Consider the following 25,350-nt stretch of genomic DNA (forward strand, 5'->3'; position numbering starts at 1 on the left):
GGATTGATCAGGATATTGAGAAAGTGGTCCACTAAAATGTAACTCACAAGGGTTATAGGCATAACAATCGTGTATTCAAGAAAATATTTGATTCATATTATTTATTATATATGATGTGATGAATATGTATTGAAATGATGTGATTATGTGTAGTTACATAATTACATTCCTTTTGGGTTATTATTTATGAATTAGTTAGCTTACCTTTTGTCTTGTCAATTTGATTTGTTACGATTTTATTATGTTGCACACGGGAGATATGTTGACAAGTGAGAGAGATGCTTCTGATTTTTAAAGATAGACTAGAAGAGAGAATAATTTTATATTATATATATATATATAATTTTCTATTATGTAATAGAATTTGTTGCCACACACATCACGTACATCAAAGTAGTAACACATAATTATCCAATAATATTTAAATTTTAACTTGATAGAAGTCCAAAAACATTCAATTATAATTGATTTTTTGCTTGAGTAAAATTGACCCAAATTAATTCTCTTTCTACTGGGCTATGTTTGCTTGAGTTAAGACTTTTTGCTTAAGCAAAGATGACATTTCCTTTGAGCTAATTTTTTTTGTTTGAGCTAAATTTATTTTATAACAATTTTCACTTAAGCAGCTTGAACGAAAATTGTACCATCTTGAGTCACACCATCACCACCATACTTTTGCTTGTTCGAAAAAGGTTTCTCTTAAGCGAAAATTGAACAACTTAAGGCATTTCAATATCGTCATACTTTTGCTTGAACGAACATAGACCTGAGGCAAATCATCCTAAGGAAGAAACCTCCATTTTCACCTCCACAAGCAAGTATTTCCCCTTCATATCATCATCCAATAGCTACATCGTTATTTAAACATCCAATATAGTAAAAAACAATGTTTCAAACAAACATAGCACATTATAATCACTACAACAATTGCATGCCATACATTCTAGTCATTATCTTTAAATGTTCACTTTATATAATGTGGATTACATTGACTTCTTTTCCCAAACAAGGATGTGGTAACCAAAATTTTAGCTCTCCTTTATCTTAGAATCTTGGGTCGCATTACTCCATTAGTAAAATCTAATTAAAAATATTCTTAAAAAATAGAAACTCTTTTCAAAGAAACTCTTAAAAAAAATAAACTTAAACTTATCTGTTTACAAATCTAATCAAGTAGAGTTTTTCCTCCCCTTGCGAGCTTCCTATTGTTTCTTTCATATCTAAATATCGATAGAGTTTTAGTCTATTTTCCTTAAAGAGAATTTATTTTATTTTATATTATATTTGATATATATATTTTATTTTTTTTCTTTTTTTTTTCAGACGTTACATATATGTATTTTATTAATTGATTAGAAGTTTGTAACACATTTAATTAGATTAAGGTGATGAACATGAATAATTGTTAAACTTTCCAACTAATTATATGGCGTGGTGATTTTTTTTAGGAGAGTTTATATAACGAAGAAATAATAAAATGGTTTAGAATACAAGATTTTATTTTTTATACACACAGACTTAAAAGTTGAACCACTAAAATTCATATGTTTCTTCACACCCAAATATAAGTATAATAAACTAAAATTTTCATAAATAAAAAAAGTTAGTTAATTTTATTAATCATATTCAAAAATAAAAATTGTTTTAAAACATAATTCACTAAATCCTAATGTAAAAAATGAAAATAGAATCTCAATTAATCAAATATAAAATAATTGAAATTTGTTTGTGTTTAAGTTTATCCATTTTTTTACAACTAAAATAGAAAAATATATAAAAGTAATGAAAGTCATAACCTCCATATTTATTTTTTGGTGTGAATGGAAACTAGACAGATAGATGGATAACTTGTCCAATTCAATTTAAAAATGGCATTCAAAAGAAAGTAAAAAAGGATAAAATAGTGATGTTACTGTTCATGTTCAACAAAAAAACGTGGACACAATGCTAAATTAATGCTTAATAAATAGCACGAGTTTAACGACTAAAATATTTAGGTAAAAGATACTGACCAATCTCTCGTTGACCACCACAAACGCCGTCGTCTTATTGGGAAATTAAAATAAAAATATTCTAATATCTTAACTTTCCATAAAGTTCTTTAACAAATTAGGTTAGATAAATATAATTAATATTGTGAGTTATGTAAATAAAATGGAAATATAAGAGTGCAGAGATGTTTTATGCAACTTTTTTTCTTAAAAAGAATTAATTATTTGAAGCCATTTATTCAATGAAAGCATATATTTTCAAAATAAATATATTGTGTAAAATTAATTTAACTTTATAATTTATTTTAATGATGATAAAATATAGGTATTTAAAAGTTTTAAATTTTAAAAATGTCAAAATTTACTTTAGTTTGTAAAGCTTTTCTAACCATGATTTGAAAATTATATGTATCGTCAAATAAACAAATTAAATATTAATTCAAATAAAAATATGTGTAAAGCAATACTCTTAAATGGATTGGTTATCCAAGTGATTAAGCCACTAATTTTGTAACATTGTTTTCTAAAAAGCTACAAAGCCCCTCGTGCTGAGGAGTTAAAGAACATTTCTATCCGATCAGATTTTTAAATAAATTAAGTTCATTTTTGCTCTATTTTTCCTTAGGAATTAGTCATTAATTTTGGTGGGGTCAGTTGAAAAGTTTAATCCTCTCAACTTATTCTACTATATACTGAATTTTTGTTATGTTTGGATAACTTGCATTAGGCCCGTAAATCTTGAAGCTTATCCAGACTGTGGGGAATAAAATTCTAGAAGATCTAGATGTGGAAGGGACGTGGTCCCAATATTCAATTTCTCTTGCAGAGATGTTGTGTGTTTATATATATTGGATTGTTTGTTTATATATTATTTAAATTTGTGGAAATATTAGGTTTTGATGATTTAGTATTAAAGTGTTATTTTTTTTTATGTCAAATTGACTTTTGAATATTGTGGATCACTTTTTGAATGATATTGTATGACGGAATGATATGAAATTGAATTCATACATTTGGGATAATGTATGAACTGATGTTTGTTGTGTATTAAGTATTGATGCCTATGTGGTAACAGAGATTTCCGAGCTTCACTGATGATCTAAGTCACATAGACTAAGATATCAGGTGGTGAGAAGCTGATAGGGGAGTTCATGCACACCGTGACATATGAGATGCATGACTTGAGTTGCATTGAACTTACCCTGATCCTTTCTGTTGGATTCGCTGGTAATCTTTGGATCAGGTGTTAGTCTCTAGTAGGACTTACTTAATACGGGTCTTCCGAAAGACGCTGTTTGTAGAATATTCTGAATGTGTAGATCCATGTGAGATTTATGTGATTGTTTTATTGTTGAGATTTGAAGAAGATTGAATAATTTGAGAAATTGATCATGTAACTTGGTTTTCTCTTTTGATTTAATTGTGTATATTATAAAATTATATTTTCAGTAGCTTACCCTTGCTTTTCTTGTTGTGTTTGAACTACGATGACTGTACTACGTACACGAGTAGATGATCTTACAAGTGTCTGTGTCTGAGGATCTGAAGAGCTTTAGGTGTTGATTTTGAAACTTATATTGTAAATATTTGTATTTCTATATGTCCTAATCATGTATTAGGAATGTTTTGAAAAACTTTATGCTTGTATAGAAATATGTAGAACCTGTATTGTAATAGTTAGATGTTATTTTTCGGGGTGTTACAAATTTAAGGCTTAATACTTGATAAGTGTTATAAAATAATATTAATAATTCATAAGACAAATAATATTAAATATATAATATAATAATTTTTCAATTTATAATAATATATTATTTTAAAAAATTTAATATTTATGAAATGTACCAGATTTAAATAAAACATATTATAATAGTTAGAAATTTTACACTAGAGATATGGTCTAATTATAGTGTATAACTAAATAAAAAATTTATTTTATGAAAATGATTTTGTGAAATTATCACTTAGTCACTATATATATCGAGTTCCTCCTAATTCTATTGGACAATGTTTAGATCTTGATATAAATGAATGCGTGGAAGATTTCACTATAAATTTAACCAAACAATAATATATAGATTTATAACTTTATAAATAATAGACTTTGTAAGACTGAGTTAAATTAATTTTTTTTTCTTAATACCGTACCAGATGATATCTAATTTTAATAAATTATAACAATGTTAATTAATAATAATAACTTTATATCTAAAATAAATAAAAAATAAAAAATACTATTTATAAATTGTAAAAAATGAAGATATAAACAAATAAATTGATATTTAAAAGAAAAATAATAATAATTAACAAAATAATTTATACCCATTCGTAATATTTTATTAAATATGTTATTTTATTTAGTTACAAATATTTTTATGATAAATTAAAAAAGAAAAGTTTAAATTTTAAAATGCAAAAATAAAAAATACCGGTTCAAAGAGATTTTTCTACACCAATTATTTACCTGTTTTGGTTGGTTTTACTAGTTCACATCGGTTCTAATCTCCGTTTTTCTACTTAAGATATTAGTATTATTGTTCGATAATAATTTAAAATAAATAAAAGAAGTTTATTTAGAAGAAAATAAGATTACCAAATTATGTTAAAAAAGTGTTTAATAATTTATTCAAAATCTAATAGATAAGTAATGAATTTTCTAAAGAACATATAAAATTAGATAATTAACGAGTAACCAATCACTATGCCGTATTTATTTTTCATCATTTAATACAATTGTTATTTCACTTCGAATTCTATTTATTTACTATTTTATATTATTTTCGTGATCTTTAGAAAATTAAATTGACTTATACTTTCAGTTTTCAATAGAATATTAACTTTTCTCAATTTACCTCCACACAGATTACATGTTTTTATTTATTTATAACGATAAAGTAAAATATAACGACCAATTTTTTAATAAATATAGATAATAGGATTTAAATTAGATAAATAATGAGTATTTGTTAATAAGTATTATAAAATACAATTACTTTTTATTTATCTGAAAATTTTGTCTTCTTATAAGTTTCGATTCTCTAACTTTTCTCTAAGATATGAAACAACCGTCTTATTTTAAAATTCCCATTTAGAGAATAGTTGAGAAAGGAGTAAATCTACTTGATAAAAAGCTTTGATTGAAGTAAAGTTTTTTTTGTCTCTAAATATTGAGTTTTTTTATGTTTCTTTTTATATGTGTTAGAAAAGATGACTTTAAACTAGAGGGGGTGAATTGTTTAAAAGAGTTTTCGCAAACTTTTCAAAGCTAGAATGAATTTATCTTAGAAACCAATTGATTCAGCAATTCAGTTAGCCAAAACAGCAAGCAAAAGTTGTAATACCAGAAAAACAATCGGTTGTTTCGTAGAAACAATCAGTTGTTTATCCCAGCAAACAACAAATAAACTGAATTTAAAGAGTTAGAGATAGAGAGATTGTACACAATTGTTTATACTGGTTCACTCCAAACCAGAGCTACATCCAGTCTTCTCAGAAACCCTGAGGATATCCACTAAGCAACCACACCTTGATCACTTACACAACAACCAAGAGAATGACCTTGAACACCTCAAGAAACACACTCTCCTTGGCCAACACTAAGATTGCTGATCTTGAACACCTCAAGAACACACAATCAATCTCAGCAAACACAGAAACGAATTGTTCAACAAATTACAAAGATTACACTTATTACAGATGAATATCTGAAATCAATACAAGTAGAATCCTATTCCAGCACCTTGATCAATCACAAACTCTTAAGCAATCTCAGCACTTTGAAAAACTCTTTAGAAAAACTTTGTCAAAATATTCTTAATTCTCAAATCTGTTTTTCTTAATATATTCAAAGATGTAGTTAGTTATCAAATCTTAACAAACTCTTAAATTGCTTTAAAAGATTGGTCAAAGCATTTAATGATTGGAGCGTATTCAGTTAAAGCATTTAAAGCTCAGTCAAACACAAAACAGTTTTTCTGTTATGGTTCCAAAACAAACAATCGGTTGTTTCCTCGAATCAATCGGTTGTTTTGGTACTTAACAGTTTCAACCATTCAAAAACAATTTTCAATCTTTCTCAAAACACCTAAGTATAAACAATCGGTTGTTTCGACAAAACAATCGGTTGTTTCAACTTAGTTTGAAAAACATTTTACTTTCATAAAGATTGAGATGCTAATTGCTTGAGATTTAATACAAGGGTGGATTACAACATATAAACTACCCCAGAACAAAGCTTAAACCAGCACAACAACATCAAGCAAAGCAGAGGCTTCAACATCCTTTAAAGGATTTGGATTCTTCAAAACATTGAACATCACAAGGTTCAACAATCTCCCCCTATTTGATGAAGACAAATCCCTAATGCTTGTGTTGTACCTGATTAAATCTGAAGCAGTTCCTGCAATAAAACTTTGAGCAATACATTGAACTTCTGATATTCTGTTAGCATACAGATAAACAGTTTAAATCTAAAAACATATCTAATATCAGAAACATATTACATATGCCAAACAATTTTATCAACTTTAAAACAGAAACTTAAAACAAACTCGAAACACAGCATATATCTCCCCCTATTTGTCTTCACAAATAGACAAAGATAATAGATAAAACAAGATATTGTTTTCATTACATCAGAATAAAACAGCAACAACAGAAGGAAAGAAATTTTAAAACCAGAAAAGAACAGCCAAAAACAATCGATTGTTTCAATGACCAATCGATTGTTTTTCCTTCATTCTTCTTCATCAGCAAACTGAAGATCAAAGATTTGATTTTGGACAGCTTCAATTTGTTCATCCAGAGTCATAAACCTGGCATCCATGTTGTCAAAACTGGTGTCAATTCTTTGGAAATTACTAACACAGAGATCATGGAGGCTACTTTGATTTTCAGCAAAGCTATCAAGCCTATTCATCATGAGTCTTTCAAAAGACGACATGGTTGGCATTCTTTCTCCTTGATGTCCATCAACAGCACTAGGTCCTGCATCTTGAAAATTTTCAGTTGGATCTTCATGTTGAACATCCATATCAGCAGGTTCATCTTGTTCAAGATTTGCAGCACCACTAGATGAGGCACCATGATCACCATCCTTACTTATCCATTTTCCACCTACTTTTGTAAAGCCCATCTTGCTGAGTGATCCATTGTTCAACTCTTGAGTTGACTTGACCAGCTCAGAAGTTTCATCTTCAAGATTAACTTCAAAATAAAGTAGAAACTTAGATATTAAAACAACATAGGGATAATGATAATCACCTAACCTCATGGATTTTTGCATGTGTTCTTTGATTATATGAATCCAATTGATCTTGATTTTCTTGGTGATGCAGAAGATATAAACCAGATCTTCTTCAGTTAGCGCATAGTGGTTACTCCCCCTTGGAGTTAGAATCTAAGTTACAATGAGAGCAAGCAACCTCTCATCTAGCTTCAAACCTCCAACCGAGCATGTACTAACTTGAGATTGATTATTCTTCAAGCAACTTTTGTAGAACTGGATTTTGTTAAAATCCTCCACCACACCAAGGTTTCCCTTGTTGATTCTCAGACCAGAGAACTTAAGCCCAGCAACAGCAACCCATACTTCATGAGTTATCTCCATTTCCACACCTTTCACATGAGAAACTAGATTGTTTCCCTCAAACTTCAAGTTTGTGTAGAATACCCTCACCAAATCTGGATAAATGTTTCCCTTCATCTCTAGGAACTTTCTGAGAGATTGATCCTTGAGCAGCCTTCTCACATTATCAAGCTTTTGACTTTTCAGCCAATCAAAGCATACAACCTTGGGGTTGTTTATCTTCTTGATACTTGTCTCATATCTATACTTCTCAATGAGATCATTGTCTCCAGAAAACCAGCCTTCCAGCCTTCCTCCAGACCTTACAGCCCTGGTTTTGACTCTCTTGGAGGTGGGAGGGGTTGATTCCATGACAGCAGAGACGAAAACAGAGGAGAGCACACTTCACAGATTTTTGCAAGAGATGGTGCGAGAGATATTGCAAGAGATGTTGCAATTGGTTGTTCTTGTGGAAGAGATCTGCACCTGATTTTATAGCAGTAAGAGAATCAATTTGAATTTAATTTCATTCAATGGTTACCTGATTTTCAGAGAGAGAGGACTTGACTCTGTTCTGCACAGAAAATGTCAGAAAAAGCTGAAAATCACATGGTCTTCACATGTGATCTTTGACTAGTCATTAAGGCTCTTGAATTTCCAAGATTTTGGAATATATTCCTTTTTGACTGTTGTAACTTCTTTCTGAACATGATCAACTTTCAACACAGATCTTTTGACCAAGATTCTCTCTTTTAAATTGATCTGCAACGGATAGAAATTCAAAAAAGCAATTAAATCAATTTCTTCATAGTGCTGCCAATCGGTTGTTTCGAAGAAACAATCGGTTGTTTTTCTGTAGCAGTTAAAAACTTGATTTTGAAATTTTAACCATAAGCAGAAGCAGTTTAAAACAGATGACATTGATTAAAAGAAAATTTATCACAAGAAAGAACTTTGAAACAGAAATTGAGAACAAATAAAGGAAAGTCTTATCCTTATGTTGATTCTTCAATGAGCCAATTGCTTGTTGATCAAGAAAACTCCTTTTTACTGTTTAGATCTTTTGCATAGCATTGATTCAGCTTCAATGACTGCCTTTTTCTTCAACAGCTTGAACAGATGGCTCAGTTCTTCTTTTTCTCTTTATTTTTTCTGCATAAACAATTTCAAGTAGCAAGATTTGGTCCCCTTACAAGTTTGGGTCCGTTTGACTTTTCTTTGCGGTTAGAAACATCACATCCCTTAGGAATCCATTTCATAAAACCTTTAGGAACATAATATTTTCTAATTTTACAGAATCTAACAGAGTGGCCTTTCTTCATGCAGTAAAAGCATGTAACAAACGGTTGTTTTGTCTTAACAATCGGTTGTTTTTCAGATTTTCTTAAAAAACTTTTTGAAAACCTATCTTGCTTGTTCTGTGGGTTGAAGCCTAAACCAGCATTTCCAAAAACACAGCTTTGAGATGCCAAGACATTCTCAAAGTTTGATTTCCCCTTTGAAAGTTTGTCCACACTTTCAACAAGATAGTGAACCTTTTTCTGAAGATTTTCACAATTTGTGCAAATGAGAGTATCACACTTGCAAGAGGCATTTTTGAAATGATTTTCCAATTTTTCAAAATCACTTTTTGCTTTTCTCAGATCCTCTTCAAGTGATTTAACTTTCTTTTCAAGCCCACTGTTAAGATCTTTCAATCGGTTGTTTGAAAGAACCAATCTATTAGCTTCATCATGTGTTTCTTGAAAAGCTTCAAGCAATTCACTATAATTTTGTTCATTTAAGGAAGCACATGAACTTACCTCACTTGAACTGCAAGAATCATCATTATTCTCAGCTACCAAACATATGTTTGCCTTTTCATCTTCACTTGATGAAGAACTTGATGATGACACCTCAGTTTCATCCCAAGCTATGTAGGCTCTTTTTGTCTTGCCTTTCTTCTCCTTGTAGCTTGTCTTTTTCTCTTTGCTCTTGTTAGGACAATATGCCTTTATGTGACCTTGCTCACCACAACTAAAACAAGTATAGTTATTTGAATTAAATTCATTGGGTTTCTTGTTTCCATACCTATCCTTGTTGTTGTCTTTGTTGCGGTTTCTCTTTAGGAATTTGCTGAACTTTCTTGACAGCAAACTAAGATTTTCCTCATCACTATCATCACTTGAATCTTGCTTTCCCTTATGCTTGGATGCTTTCAAGGCTATGCTCCTTGTGTGCTTATCTTTACTCTCTTGAACATTGAGTCTATTCATTTCTAGCTCATGTTTCCTAAGCTTTCCAAACAAAGAAGCAACACTTAATGATGTTAGATCTTTAGATTCGGAAATAGTAGTTACCTTTGGTTGCCATGCTCTATCAAGACATTTCAAGATCTTGATGTTCAACTCTTCTTTGTCAAACGTCTTGTCTAGGCTCATAAGGTGATTGATGATGTGTGTAAACCTTTTCTGCACCTCAGCTATTGTTTCTCCTTTAAGCATTCTAAACATCTCATACTCTTGGATGAGAGCATGCTTTCTAGCTCTTTTTTACCTCATTTGTTCCTTCATGAGTGACTTCCAAAGTGTCCCACATTTCTTTTGATGATTTGCATTGTGACACCTTGAAAAACTCATCAGAATTTAAAGCAGAGGTTATAATATTTTTGGCAATGCAACTGAATTTGGCCTTTTCGCTTTCTGCATTAGTCCATTGAGACCATGGCTTCTCAATGACAGAACCATCCTTTTCAAACTTTGGGATAAAAGGACCATTTTCAATGGCATCCCAAATTCCTTTGTCAAGAGATTCCATAAATATTTTCATTCTAACTTTCCAAAACTGGTAATTCAAACCACAAAACAGGGGTGGTCTGTTAATTGAGGCACCTTCCCCAAACGGTAGTCTATCAACCATTTTTAAAAAGATTTTAGGATCAACTTGAATAACTTTCAAGAACCAAGCTCTGATACCAATTGTTAGAAAAGATGACTTTAAACTAGAGGGGGGGGGGGTTGAATTGTTTAAAAGAGTTTTCGCAAACTTTTCAAAGCTAGAATGAATTTATCTTAGAAACCAATTGATTCAGCAATTCAGTTAGCCAAAACAGCAAGCAAAAGCTGTAATACCAGAAAAACAATCGGTTGTTTCGTAGAAACAATCGGTTGTTTATACCAACAAACAACAAATAAACTGAATTTAAAGAGTTAGAGATAGAGAGATTGTACACAGTTGTTTATACTGGTTCACTCCAAACCAGAGCTACATCCAGTCTTCTCAGAAACCCTGAGGATATCCACTAAGCAACCACACCTTGATCACTTACACACAACCAAGAGAATGACCTTGAACACCTCAAGAAACACACTCTCCTTGGCCAACACTAAGATTGCTGATCTTGAACACCTCAAGAACACACAGCCAATCTCAGCAAACACAAAAACGAATTGTTCAACAGATTACAAAGATTACACTTGTTACAAATGAATATCTGAAATCAATACAAGTAGAATCCTATTCCAGCACCTTGATCAATCACAAACTTTTAAGCAATCTCAGCACTTTGAAAAACTCTTTAGAAAAACTTTGTCAAAAGATTCTTAATTCTCAAATCTGTTTTTCTTAATATATTCAAAGATGTAGTTAGTTATCAAATCTTAACAAACTCTTAAATTGCTTTAAAAGATTGGTCAAAGCATTTAATGACTGGAGCGTATTCAGTTAAAGCATTTAAAGCTCAGTCAAACACAAAACAGTTTTTCTGTTATGGTTCCAAAACAAACAATCGGTTGTTTCCTCGAATCAATCGGTTGTTTTGGTACTTAACAGTTTCAACCATTCAAAAACAATTTTCAATCTTTCTCAAAACACCTAATTATAAACAATCGGTTGTTTCGACAAAACAATCGGTTGTTTCAACTTAGTTTGAAAAAAATTTTACTTTCATAAAGATTGAGATGCTAATTGCTTGAGATTTAATACAAGGGTGGATTACAACATATAAACTACCCCAGAACAAAGCTTAAACCAGCACAACAACATCAAGCAAAGCAGAGGCTTCAACATCCTTCAAAGGATTTGGATTCTTCAAAACATTGAACATTTATAAGTTTCGATTCTCTAACTTTTCTCTAAGATATGAAACAACCGTCTTATCCTTTTTATTTTAAAATTCCCATTTAGAGAATAGTTAAGAATATAGTAAATCTACTTATAAAAAGCTTTGATTTAAGTAAAGTTTTTTTTGTCTCTAAATATTGAGTTTTCTATGTTTCTTTTTAGATGCATGTAAAGTTTGTGTATATATTAACTCAAGATTGTAATATGCCCAATTTTTAAATTTTGTTTTTTAGAAGGGAAGTTAATATTTCTCTAACTATTCCCTCTTTTTAGAAGATTTATATTGAGAAAAACAAAATTTAGAAGTAAAGGAAATTGTTTTTAAGTGAATAGTTTGAAATTTTGATTTTTTTTTAGAGAAAATGTTGTAGAAAATATAAATTGAACACTTGGATGGTCACTCTATGTGTATGTGAAGAAAATTGAAATACTATAACATTGAATATGTTGTTTGTAAAATCCTAATTTTTAAATAATTTCATTATTTATTTTATTTCTACTTTAAATATAAGAGCTAAAAAATCTTATATTTTAACATTGAATTTATAAAATATTTTGTATTATGTCTAGATAAAATTTAAACATTGGAAGACAAAGTAAGTAGTTTTTAAGAAGTAAGGTGACCAAGTCAATGAAAATAATAATAGAAAGAAAAAAAATAAAAAAATGTTAATTAATTATTATAAAAAAATTATATAAAGAAACCTTGTAATTTTATCTTAAACGTAAGCAATACAAAAAGAGAAATAATAAGAAAATAATAATATAAGAAGAAATAAAATTACATTTAATTTATATAATGATAACTTAGAAAATTTGGCCACCTTTGAATACATGGGTGAAAGAGAAGGTGAGAGAGAAAAAGAAAAGGTAGGCTAAGAGAAAGAAGAAGAGAATTTGGAGCAGTGAATTATAAGATATTTAAGCATTCTAAAAATACTTCTAAGTCTAATTCTATGTGTCACTCTAATCAATAAGCTAAGGAGAGTGAGATTAAACATTCTTATATTAATCTTAAAAGACTTTTTATTTATTAATCTTTTATTTATTTTGAATCACATATCTTTTTTTTAATACTTCTATTATATATTGTAACATTCATCAGTTCTTTATTTTTTATTTATATCTTTATTATCTAATTTATTTCTAATTATTCATTAATTCTCTTTATTATTTTTAATATTTACTTTATTTAGTTTATTTTAAGTTACTCATATTTTTTATTTATTTATATTCATATCATTTAATTTATTTTTAGTTATGCATGAAACATTTATAGACTTATAACTATATCATTAAATTTATCTCTAGTCATGCATTATTCTCTCTATTAAATTTATATTTATATCATTTAACTTATTTTTATCCACTAATCTTTTTTACTAAATTTATAATTATGTTATTTAATTTATTTCTATTTATGCATTGATCTCTTTATTAAAATTATAATTATGTTATTTAATTTATGTTTAATTATGCACTAGTTTTCTTTATTACTTTATATCTTTATTATCTTATTTTTCCTGCAATATATTGACCCCTATCTAATTACTAACTTAAAGTTCTCACTTTGGTTCTTATTTTATTTTACTTCATATTATTTCAAACATCATCGTTTTATAATTTGAAAAAATATATAAAAAGTAACAGTAAAAATAAAAAAAAAGTAAATATTTTATTATTATTTTATATTTTTTTTATCTGTTTGTATGGTGTGTATCAATTATTGGTTAAGACAAATATGACATATCTTAATAATCATCACGTTATGTGATCTTTGAAAATAAATGTATGCTAGTTGGGAAAAAGTCTTAAGTTTTGTTGCAATGAGTTGAGACAATGTTAATATATAAGTGTATACGTTTGGGAAGTCACAATTAGTGGTATCAGAAGAGTTCATCCAATTAAGACCTGGGGTATGGTCTTTTCCATGTTGTTGCAATTTCTACTGATACATAGAAATACAAGTTGTTTGTTTTTACATTTTCTCTTAAATAAGTAGACTAGTAAAAATAAGTTGTAACTTAGAGACAAATTACTTTAGGAGAAATTTTGAGCAATGATTGAAACTTAAAAATTTAAATCAAGAAAAAATTAAGGTAATTTGTTCATTCTTTCATAAAAAGATGGATTACAGACCAAACATTACCCATTAATTGTTGGAAAGAATGACAACAATCATGGAAAATATGAAAAAAAAACAAAATATTGAACTAATAGAAAATCAAGGATTCAGAAGCCTTTTGTAAGAACGATCCACACAAACTTAAAGGAGGTATCAACCCTGATGGTGCTCAATAATGAATAGAGATCAATAAAATTTTCATCGCAATGACATGTGTCTATGTAAATACTCATATATGTTGTTGTTATGCTAGTCGAAGAAGCCGAGGAATTATTTAAAATGTAATTTTTTGAGAAATATTTTGTAGAGGATCTTTGAAGGAGGAAGGAAGTCAAATTCCTTAATCTCGTCAAGGAACCATGTCTATAGGAGAATATGCAATAAATTTTGACGAGTTATCAAAATTTTGTCCTTACGAGAGAGTTGATGAGTGTTCCCATTGTTCAAAGTTCGAGAATGGATTAAGACCTGATAGTAAACATGCAATTGGTTATTTAGAGATCAACTTATTCTCTACTTTTATAAGTCGTTGTAAGATTTACGAGGATGATATAAGACAATACAAAGTTAGTGGAGGCAAAGGGCTAAAGAAGGATAAAGGTAATGTAGTAAGTATTATTGGAGGAAATAATCAGACTGGAAGATCAAAGACAACTGGAAGAGTCTTCATTAAGAATGGTATTGAAGTTGTTTAATTTGAAGACCTAATCCAAAGTAAATGCATTATAAATGTTCACCTCATTAATGTACTATATGACTTAGGTGCGACTCACTCTTTCATATCATAGGACTAGGTAAAACATTTAAAGTTTCCTACCTCTTTATTACCATATGATTTAACTATGTCTACTCTTATTGGTCATCACTTCACTTGCATGCACACATTGTCATATTTGTATAGGTAATATATATATATATATATATATATATATATATATATTACCTATATATATTACCTATATATATTTTGTAAATCTTATATCTACCCTCATCTCATTTAGATATTGCTCTAGGAACGAACATATTATTTTCCAACCATGTTCTCCTAAACTGTCATGATAAGACCTTAATTTTTGAATCAAACATTGCTAAATTTTTTTACTCAAAAGAATTAAAAGAATCTGGTACCAACCACAATGAAGTTTCGAGGAAATATCTAGTATACATGATTTTAACTTCTTTAAAAGTCATGGAAATTGCAAACATTTGTAAGTTTCCCATTGTTTGTGAGTATACCAACTTTTTTTCCCAAAGATGTTCCTAAATTACTTTTAGAATGAGAGATAAAATTTACCATAGACTTGGTACTAGGATAAGGACTTATTTTTATAATCCCCTATGGGATGTCACCTCTAGAGTTAATAGAGTTGAAAAAATAAATAGTGGAACTATTGGAGAAATAATTCACAGACCTAGTGTTTCTCCTTAAGAAGCTCCAATGTTTTTAGTTAAGAAAAATGATGAAACTGTTAGGTTGTGTGTGTATTATCGTCAACTTAACAAAATCACCTTTAAAAATAAATACCCTCTTCCAAGGATTGATGATTTGATGGATAAAAAATGAGTTGTGCTATGGTATATTCCAAAATTAACTAAAGTTAGGTTATTATCAAATTCTGGTTAAAGAAGAAGATATTCAAACGACAACATTTAGGACAATATACGATCATTATGAGTACTTGGTAATGCTTTTGGTGTGAACACTGCTTCTATCAGTTTTCATGGATTATATGAACCTTATTTTTTTGTATCAATTTTTGGATAAATTTATGGTAGTATAAATTGATGACCTTTTAATTTATTCCAAAAATCATGAGAAGCGTAAGAGAAATTTGAGGATCAAGTTACAAATCCTTAAAGAAAGACAATTGTATGGAAAATGGTAAAAATGTGAGTTCTGGTTAGAAAAGGTTCATTTTTAGGACATGTCATATCGTAAAGTGGCATTGAGGTTGACCCCTTAAAGGTTCAAGTGGTATTCCATTGGGAGCAACAAAAAATATCACAGATACATAATCCTAGCAAAGATCATTGGAATGTTGTGAAATGGATTTTTTGGTATCTAAGGTACTTATGATATTGGATTGGTATTTGACAGATGTAAGGTTGTGATGACTTTTTACGACAAGTGCATCGCGTTGTCAGAAGTAGTAATGTGTTCCTAAGGACGAATATCGATCCGACAGGGAACAATTGAATAATCAAGTAAAATATTCGCTAAATATAAAAAAAAAACAATAAAAAATGTGTTGAAAGTGGTTGTGTTGGCAAAGATTAATAAGAAAACAGGCAAAGCATTGGTTGCTTCAAGTTGGAAAAATAGGGATTAGGTTTCATCTTTCTCACTCTTATGTATTTTGATTAGCATGGTAACATTATGTTCTTTGATTGAAATTGATGCCCGTATAAACTTCATTTATATCGATTTCTCGCATATAAAATTATTAAGAATGCTTCTTAAATATCGATTCCTCGCATATTTATAAAAACAACTTAGAATCAAACTCAGACGTTGATAACAATTAACATTTCAAGTCTATTCCTAGCACTCAAATATGTTAAGTATTGTTGTTTAGGTCAGAGCCATAAAAATACTTTCCAGTCATATTTAAGATTCTAGATCAAGAATTAGAAACAAAACAACAATACCAATAATCAATCAAGAACAAAATATTATACTATATTTAAATATCATCTCAATACATAAGAGTTTGAGCAGATTACTCCAAATCTCAAAGGGTAGAATTAGCCACTCATGATGACTATTACACGCAAGGATGACATGAAAAGAAGATCTAGAGTGTTTCTCCTTGACGACCTCTAACGTTTCCTACACCTCCTATTCTCCCAATTGGATTAGAAGTCTCTCAATGGTGTTTTTCTCTTAATCTGACATACTAGGGTCGATCCTCAAGCCCCCTATTTAACCTAATTTGTTAGGGTTAAGTGACTTCCTGTGTTGCGCTGATGGACTTGTTGATTAAAACATAAAATGACCCAATATTTCTAGCGTTTTCTCGCTTAAGCGAGATGTAGCTCGCTCAAGTGAGAAAGGCGTCAATTTTTTTTACGGCCATTGGAGCATTCTCGCTTGAGCGAGTTGCTCCGCTGCTGAGTTGGGCTTTTTGTACATTCCTGGGCCTTCCAACTTTCTCCTTGTAGCCTATATTATTCCTTTTTAGCCCAATCATCTCCATTTTTCCCTAGAAACCTGAAATTAACAACAAATTTGAAAATAAAATGTTCTTATTCAAATAAAGATTATAAAATATGTAAAAAAGTATAAATTCAAAAATTAGGGATTATTTTATATGTATTTTAGTAATTAATACTCATAAGTGCCTAAATTTGAATATGAAATATTACTGAAATTAGACACTTATCAGGTTGCAACCAATAATGTTGTAGGTTTTGTTGATTTAGACTATGTTGGTGATCTTGAATAGAGAAGATCTTTCTTTGGTTATATCTTTGCTCTCTGTAATGGTGCTATTAGTTGGAAGCAACACTTCAGTTTATTGTTATATTATCTATGACTAAAGCAAAATATATTATGACAACAAAATATGTGAAAGAGACTATTTGACTTCACAAATGAACTTTGTCTTACACAAGATAATTTTGTTATGTTTTGTGATAATCAAAGTGTTATTCATTTAATAAAGACGAGCGAATAAATTTATGTACTTTATCCAAGATATTATTATTATTGGTAAAATTGTAGTGAAAAAGATTCACAATATGAGAATCCAACATATATATGCTTACTAAACTTCTTCCAAATGCCAAGTTTCCAACTTTGCTTGGATCTAATTGGTCGCTAGAGTGCTTGAAAACATGGTGAGAACAACTAATTGAATTCAAATCAAGTTTAAGGTTGTTTATTGTTTCTAATTAGTTTCTGGCACTTATAAAAAAAACAATAGTTTATTTTTATAATAATTAAATTTATCAATTATCTCTTTCTCTTTTATATTAAGTTTTTCTTTTTATTTATTTCTTTCTTTATATAGTGGAGGTATACTCTTCAGAAACCATTTTACTTCTCTTAATTTTTAATTAATTTCAATCTCGTGAACCACCATGGTCATAAATATTTCACCATTTGATAGCCTGCAAGAACAAAGAATGACCGATTCTCAATTTACTAGAATTTCAACATTTGAAAAAAAAAATGGTAAATTAAATTTAAGAAGCTTACGATTGAGCACTTCAGAATTTACAAAGAATGAATGTGAGAACTCCATTATGTACGAACATTGGCCTTAAAAGTTAAAAGTAAAATAAAAAATGTTCACCCATAATGCAAGGACGGAAAAGGACCTACCAATTTAGTTTGAACACTATATTGTAATTTTGTGTGCAGCACGTTTATATATAATACATCAACAACATATGCACATGATAAAAACATTACATTCGCATGGAATTTTCAAAACAATACCCCACAAAGAAGACTTGGTTTTAGGCCAAATTCCTTTGGTCTAACTTGAGCAAGTAAGAGTTTATTCATTAGAGAGATATTTTACTAGTTGATCTATAATATATTAATATTAATTTTACAACCGATTAACCATAGTTAATTCGGATGTTATTATTTTAAGAAAATTTTGAAAACATAATTTATGCAATTCTTTTGGAGAGAATATTGCGAATTGGACTTTAAGCCTAACTCAGTCTCATAAAACTGGCTTATGGGGTGAAGTTTGCACCCACTCACACCCCGAACATGAAACAAACATTCGCTAGGATAGACTTTAAATGACTCTGATACCATATTACGAAGTGAAATTTAAGTCTAACTCAACCCTATAAAACCGGCTCATAAGATAAGATTTGCACTCACTTATATACAATGAAATACTGTAATCTCTAAATGACGTGGTATCTGCAACCGATAAAAAACGTGTATAGTGTTATTGTTTTTTTGTTTCCGTAGGATTGATGAAGAGGACAATTATGAGTCAACAAAGTGGGTGAAATTCTTGGTATGAATATGAACATGTCTATTGGCAATGCCAAGAACCAAATTCTCATCTTTGAATCAAGTCAGCAACTTCGGCAGCTCTGTCCTAAAATGGCAGAAACAACATTTACATTTACGAAGATAGTAGGACATACGATCAATCACCATTTCCCAACACCCATGTGTGCGAGGAAGATTAATTATACCTTACCTTTTTCAACACCTCCCTAATCTTGTTTAAGGTTTTTTTATTATTAAACTAATTAATGTGATATTATTAAATAGTAATTACTTCGTCTAACATTATAAAATTAAGGGAATAAGAATTAGTCAAACTAGGCGACACAAATGGTGTGTTTGGAAGTTCAATTTGCTTGCTCGGCCAATATTTCAATCCCACAGTCTCTCTCTTGTCCCTTACAAGCCCTCTTGAACCAGAAATAAATTTTCAAATTAAAGACTCAAATTATTTGTGTTTGACCATTTTAAGAACTAAAATGGCATCTTTATAAATTTAGAGACTAAATTTATTGGTATTCTTAAATTTGGTAAAGTAGTTTGTCTCCTTTTAAGATATCTTACTCTTATCTTGTAGCATTCCACTCTAATGTGAACTCAACAATCCTTTCACACCCTCCATAGTTTTCTAATTATAAATCTCCTTTCTCCCTCCCTCTTCCTATCACTCTCTATATGCTTTTCAACCATTTCAATGATCACCATCTTCTCTACCAGTTCTACCTCCTCAAACAACAGTTTCTGACTTTTGTTTGAAATTGTGATTATGGCTGAACCAAGTCATGCAAAACCTGGTTGTTTTTCTGACTTCTTTCACCTTCTCTTTTGTGCTGAGAATGGAAATAGGTCTCTAATGCAGCCTAATTCTAACCCCATTACAAAACCATATGCATCAGAAGTAGTGCATGTTCATAATAAGGATGCAATGCTAAATGCAACTAAACCAGGAGTGGTGGCAAGGCTAATGGGGCTTGATTCACTGCCAAGTACCAACTTGGTATCAAACACAAACACCCTAGATTCAGTTCCAAGAAGTAGGTCAGTGAACTTTGTGGATTACTTGCTCAAGTTTGACACAAGCCAAGCCAACCATCACCAAGTGAAAACCTCAGCATCATTCAGAGAGGTTCCTGCACCGTTTCACCACAAAAGCAAAAACCATGACCATGTTGTGTTCTACTGGGATAGTGGGAGTGAAGATCATAAAGTTGAATCCCTTTCGAGGATTCAAGAAATGGGGTTGGAAGAATCTAGACAGAGAAGGAAGCAGGGAATCAAGAACAAGGAGATTGCTGGTGTGACAAAGGAGAGGAACCTAACAAAGAGAAAAAAAATTTCCAAGTTTGAGAACGAGCCTAGAGTGGTTCCTTTTAAGCATGGTTCAAAGGTTCGAAATCACAATGAAGCTAAAGTTTGGGCACCAGTTTCTGCATGTTCTAAGAGTTGTGGTAATAGAAGAAAAGGTGGTAGCAGTCCTAGTGGGTTAAGAACAACCCCAACATTGCCAAATAAGCAGAAGAAAGTGCCCTCTGAACCAAAACGCTCGAAAAATACAAGAAAACAACAATCAAAAAAGAAGATAGAGACTGAATGTAGCTCGGAGAATTTCAGTCCAATCTCAGTCCTAGATGACAATGACTTTTCCTTTCTTTATGGACCCGATTTTTCAGGTTTGTTTCTGAATGCCCTTGTTCTTTATCTTGTTTAGCAATGATTAAAATTATACCTTTTCAATTTTAGTTTGCTTTATCCGTTTAAGGAGTAGACGTGGAATGGTAACTGATATGCATGGTGCTTAGTGTGTAGCAGTTGTTAATGCTGATTTCATAGTAAATATTCAAAGTTATAGTAAGCATAGGTAATTAGAGTCACCCTTGGTAACTAGAAAAAAGTGTCTGGTATTAGAATTTAAGTAACAAATCGCAGTTTAATTTTTTGTTAGGATTCAAGTTATGATATATACATTTTAATGATGTGTATACATTTATTATTGTAGATTACACAAGCCACTTAAAGCCAAAGACAAAGTGGGAATTTTCTGAACTGTTATTGGATGATAATGTTGGAGACAGAGCAAGCAAGGACAATGAATGTTCCTACTCTGACATCAACCACAAAAAAGAGTATTTATCAGAATTAACGAAGGAGCTTTGCAAGTTTACAGAAAATGATTTGAGAGAATTAGATTTCACAAGAAAAAGCATGTGTGAGGGTGAAAATTATGAGGAAATTTGTTTGGAGTTTGAGCATAAAATATTTGACATTTTACTACACCAGGTTGTCAATGAACTTGTGGAACTTTCATATTGAGAATTTTGTTACGTTAAATTTGGTTATATTCTATCCACGTGACCAACTAAACTTTAGAAAATGCTAACAGGAATAAACCAACATTTGAATGCTATTGAATAGCAAATGTCAAGACCAGAAAAAAACTATAAAAGGTTTTTGGGATTTTTTTTTTCAGTGTTAAAGAAAACTCAAAACACAGAAATGAATATCAATTAGTTGATTAAGACATTGGGATTAATATTCATGCAAATCTTTCTTAGAAATCATAAAATTAGATTATTGTAACCTGCTTTTTTTCATCTACCGGATTTATTATTTTATTTAGACCCTAATCCCTCAAATAAATAATTATTTACTCTCAATTAAAAGTATTTTCAAATACAAAAAAGTAACCTCATTTGTCACTTTTTTTTACATTATAGTTATTTTCAAGTTTTGAAGATAATTTCATGTGTGAAATTAATTTTACTTTACAAATATTCTCCTAAAAGCTATTTCATTAAACACCTCTAGTTCTGATGAGTTTGAGAGGATAAACCCAGTTCGTACACTCCAAATACATTTTAGGTTCTTTTCTTTTAGTACAACTATTTCTTGTAATATTACTATGAATGCTTTTACTTCCGGCACCCCAATAACTGCTAACTGCATCTCCACAACTTTTAAAATACCCATTTTATTCTTAGCATTTTATTTTGAAATTTCTTCCTCCTTGTGACAGTTTTCTTCCCGTGCTGAAATTTCTCCATCGTGGTTCAAAGTATAACTATTATAACAAGTTTTGATGGTGGTGATGTTTGTGATTTGAAGTTAGATTGCCTTGAGTACTTTCAAAAAGGTATGAATGGGTCTCATTGGTGTTTGCTTTTGTTTTTATGGTTTTGAGGGTAATTTTCAAAAGAATTTTTTTTTAGATTACTGTCTCTGAAAGTTTTTTTTTTTTTTTTTAATTTCAGAAAGCATATTTTGTAGCAACTATATTAATGTTTTGGAATAATTAATCCAGACATTTTTTTGGAACCAACTTCATGGAATTCGTGTTTCATGTGTTATTTTGGAAGGTGTATGTTAGAATAATTATTTTTAAGTTTTGACACACGTAATCCAAAAGGTGAATATGTATTTCAGATTTACTATTCTAGAATACATATTTTCACCATCCAGATTAAGTATTCTAGAAGCTTAAAAAAATTATTTAGTTGTTTTGTTTTGTTTTTTTTTACACTTACATTTCATTTGAAAGAGTTATTATTTATGAGTATAGACGATGTTCATATGGAGCATGTTCTATCTTATGATGCAATAGATAATGAATGTATGTTGCAGGATTGTAGTGATGTGTTCCTAACAAATGAGATAAAAGTTATTGGTGTTATATGAAAAAGTTGTCATGCAAAATTTGTGAATGAAATATATTGTTGTAGGTATTCGCTACCCAGAATGATATGTTGAAATGAGCAAGAAATGTAGCTTATAATTTTGGATTTGTTATTGTCATATTAAGGTCAAATACAACCACTACAACAAATATTACTTTAGACAACAGTGTAAAACTGTGGTCTAAAGCATTAAAATCGTGGCCTAAAGTTCAGGCAACGGTTTTTTAGCCGTGGTCTAGGTGAGCATGGTTGTTGGTAATAGGGCACGGTTTTTATAAAGACAACAAGTTTAAAACCGTTGCCTAAAATCTTGATAACAACCACAAATTTAAAAGCGTTGCTTAAAGTAGTGACAAAAATAACAATACATTTTTTTAGTTTTAGAATAATTACTCATACAAAAGTTCAGGATAACAAGAATAAATATTGAATGATAATGTGTATTGAAATAGAAGTGACTCAACAAAAAATCTCACATTTTTCAATAGATGTGTTCCAACTACATAATCAAAAAATTTGTCTTTGAGTCTAATGATAACGATCATGTCTTCAAAGTTAAAACTACAAACTTAGTTAAAAAACATAGTCTATTGTTTCTTTACTACATATCAATAAGTTCATTATTCTTCAAGATTGTTTTCATAGTCTTCATTGCCTTCAAGCTACAAAAATACATAAATATATACTAATTAAAATCTAATTCAAACAAAATAATTATAACTACCAAAATATAATTGTATAAATAATCAATAACACGTCTTAATCAAATCCATTCAACTTTGATGTAACACTAGACAATTGCATGCATGTGTTTACAACACAAAATCAAGAGTACCACATATTCCAATCTATATCACTAAACTTATTAACATGATTGAAATTCCAATATGATTATGTATGTGTTTATATCTCCATGATCCAAGCAAAAAACAAATGAAACTTAAGGACAAAATAGTAACTTCTAAATGTACTTCTCCAACATTGCAAATCAAAGCAATTTCATGTGTAACTTGAAAACATTTCTCAAAGTCCAGTAAACAATTTTCAATTATATATACCTGCTCATAATGAGAATCATAGGTGGATGCAGATGAATGTAGCCACAATCCACTACTTTCTTTAGTTAAAACACGCATCATCATATTATTTATGTCATCCTCTTCTAAATCTGGATTTTGCTGCTTTACCACAAAATTTACCATTTCCTCTATAACTTCAATTTTCTTCGCCATGCCACTCACTTCATTTGCATGTTCATTTCTTATAGCAGCTGTACCGCCCTGGTAGTCGGAAGTGATGACGTGGCATCGAGCTATTATATAGGCGTGTTGGATGGGACACCTGGCTGGCAGAAGGGAAGGAAGTCAGGGGGTTCGTGTGGTCGCCAGTTATTAAGTTGGCGTGCTCCGATCTCCAGCATACCTAAACCGGCGGTCACCGGGTTGAAGATGAAGTCGCCAGATGTGAACCCAGGCGACCAAGTAATTAGAGATCGCTGAAACAAGGACATCGCCGAAGATGAAGGCAGATAGTCATTTCCCAGCTGGCCAGAGGATGAGGTCGGAAGACAGCTTACTTGAACATACATGATAAGTGTCTAATTTCAGTAATATTTCATATTAAAATATAGGCACTTATGAGGATTTATTGCTAATTTACATATAAAATAATCCCTAATTTATGAATTTATACCTTTTTACATTTTTTATGATCTTTATTTGAATAAGAGTATTTTATTCCCAAATTTGGTGTTAATTGCAGATTTCTAAGGAAGATTGGAGATTTGGATGAAAGATGAATGATTTGAGCTAAAAAGATAAAGATAGAAGGTCCCAGAATGGAAAAAGATGCAAAGAAAGATTGGGCCTTTTTTATGTTTTATCATTTAGCCCATTAGCGCGACATAGGAAACAACCTAACCCTAGAAAAACTAGGATAAATAGAGGGCTAGAGGCTCAACCTTAGTGTGCCAGATTGAGAGGAAAACACCATAGAGTGAATTGTAACCCAATTGGGAGAATGGAAGGTGATAGAAGTATGCGTGGCTAATTCTACCCTTTGGGATTGGGAGTAATCTGCTCAAACTCTTATGTATTGAGGTGATATTTTATATATTAATATTCAGTTCTTGATTGATTATTGGTATTGTTGTTTTACTTTTAATTCTCCGTGACAAATTGAGAATCTTAAATCTGACCGGGAGGTATTTTTAGGATTCGGACCTAAACAACAATACTTAACATATTTGAGTGCTAGGAATAGACTTGAAATGTTAATTGCTATTAAACGTCTGAGCTTCGTTCTAAGTTGTTCTTATAAGTATGCGAGGGATCGATAGTTAGGGAACATTCTTAAGGATTTTATATGCGAGGAATCGATATAAATGATTTTTATACGGGCATCAATTTCAATTAAAGAACTTAATATTAACATGCTAATCAAAATACATGAGAGTGAGAGAGATGAAACTTAATCCCAATTTTTCCAATTGAAGCAACTAATTCTTTGTTTGTTTTCTTATTGATCAGTGCCAACATAATCACTTCACACTCTTTTTTATTGTTCTGTTGTTATATTTAGCGAATATTGTACTCAATGATTCACTGTTCTTTGTGGGATCGATATCCGTCCTTAGGGACAATTATTACTTCTGACAAACGCGGTGCACTTGCCGTAAAAAGTCATCAATACACGGTGAAGCAGGTAGGGCAGATCATGAAGGCAGCCGGCGAGACCACAGGGAAGGTGTGTACGAAGGCACCCGAACTCGCCACCCAGAAGAGATCACGCTCCAAGGCAGCTATGCACTGAGTTGTATCATGCATAAGTAACTTAGCCAAAAAACCTGAAGAGCAGGAAGTAGCGCCCAAGTCAAGGATGCTCCAGATGATGGCACGTGTACAGCTAGATGC

General features: G+C 30.6%; 1 protein-coding gene across 1 annotated transcript; it reads left to right on the forward strand.

Moving 5' to 3' along the window:
• Positions 1 to 19,355: 19,355 nt before the first annotated feature.
• On the forward strand, positions 19,356 to 21,103 carry LOC137823486 (uncharacterized). The gene is made up of 2 exons (XM_068628651.1): positions 19,356 to 20,437; positions 20,764 to 21,103. The coding sequence occupies exons 1-2, from the start codon at positions 19,534 to 19,536 to the stop codon at positions 21,075 to 21,077; spliced, it is 1,218 nt and encodes a 405-aa protein (XP_068484752.1). The 5' UTR covers positions 19,356 to 19,533; the 3' UTR covers positions 21,078 to 21,103.
• Positions 21,104 to 25,350: the final 4,247 nt, after the last annotated feature.

Source organism: Phaseolus vulgaris, chromosome 8 (assembly GCF_000499845.2).
Source record: "Phaseolus vulgaris cultivar G19833 chromosome 8, P. vulgaris v2.0, whole genome shotgun sequence".
Taxonomy (NCBI): domain Eukaryota; kingdom Viridiplantae; phylum Streptophyta; class Magnoliopsida; order Fabales; family Fabaceae; genus Phaseolus; species Phaseolus vulgaris.

What these genes read in the sequence shown, in the direction of transcription:
- LOC137823486 (XM_068628651.1), top strand. Translation starts at nt 19,534, where the DNA reads ATGGCTGAACCAAGTCATGCAAAACCTGGTTGTTTTTCTGACTTCTTT. An exon ending in TTATGGACCCGATTTTTCAG is followed by an intron (nt 20,438 to 20,763) that starts GTTTGTTTCTGA and finishes TTATTATTGTAG; the next exon opens with ATTACACAAGCCACTTAAAG.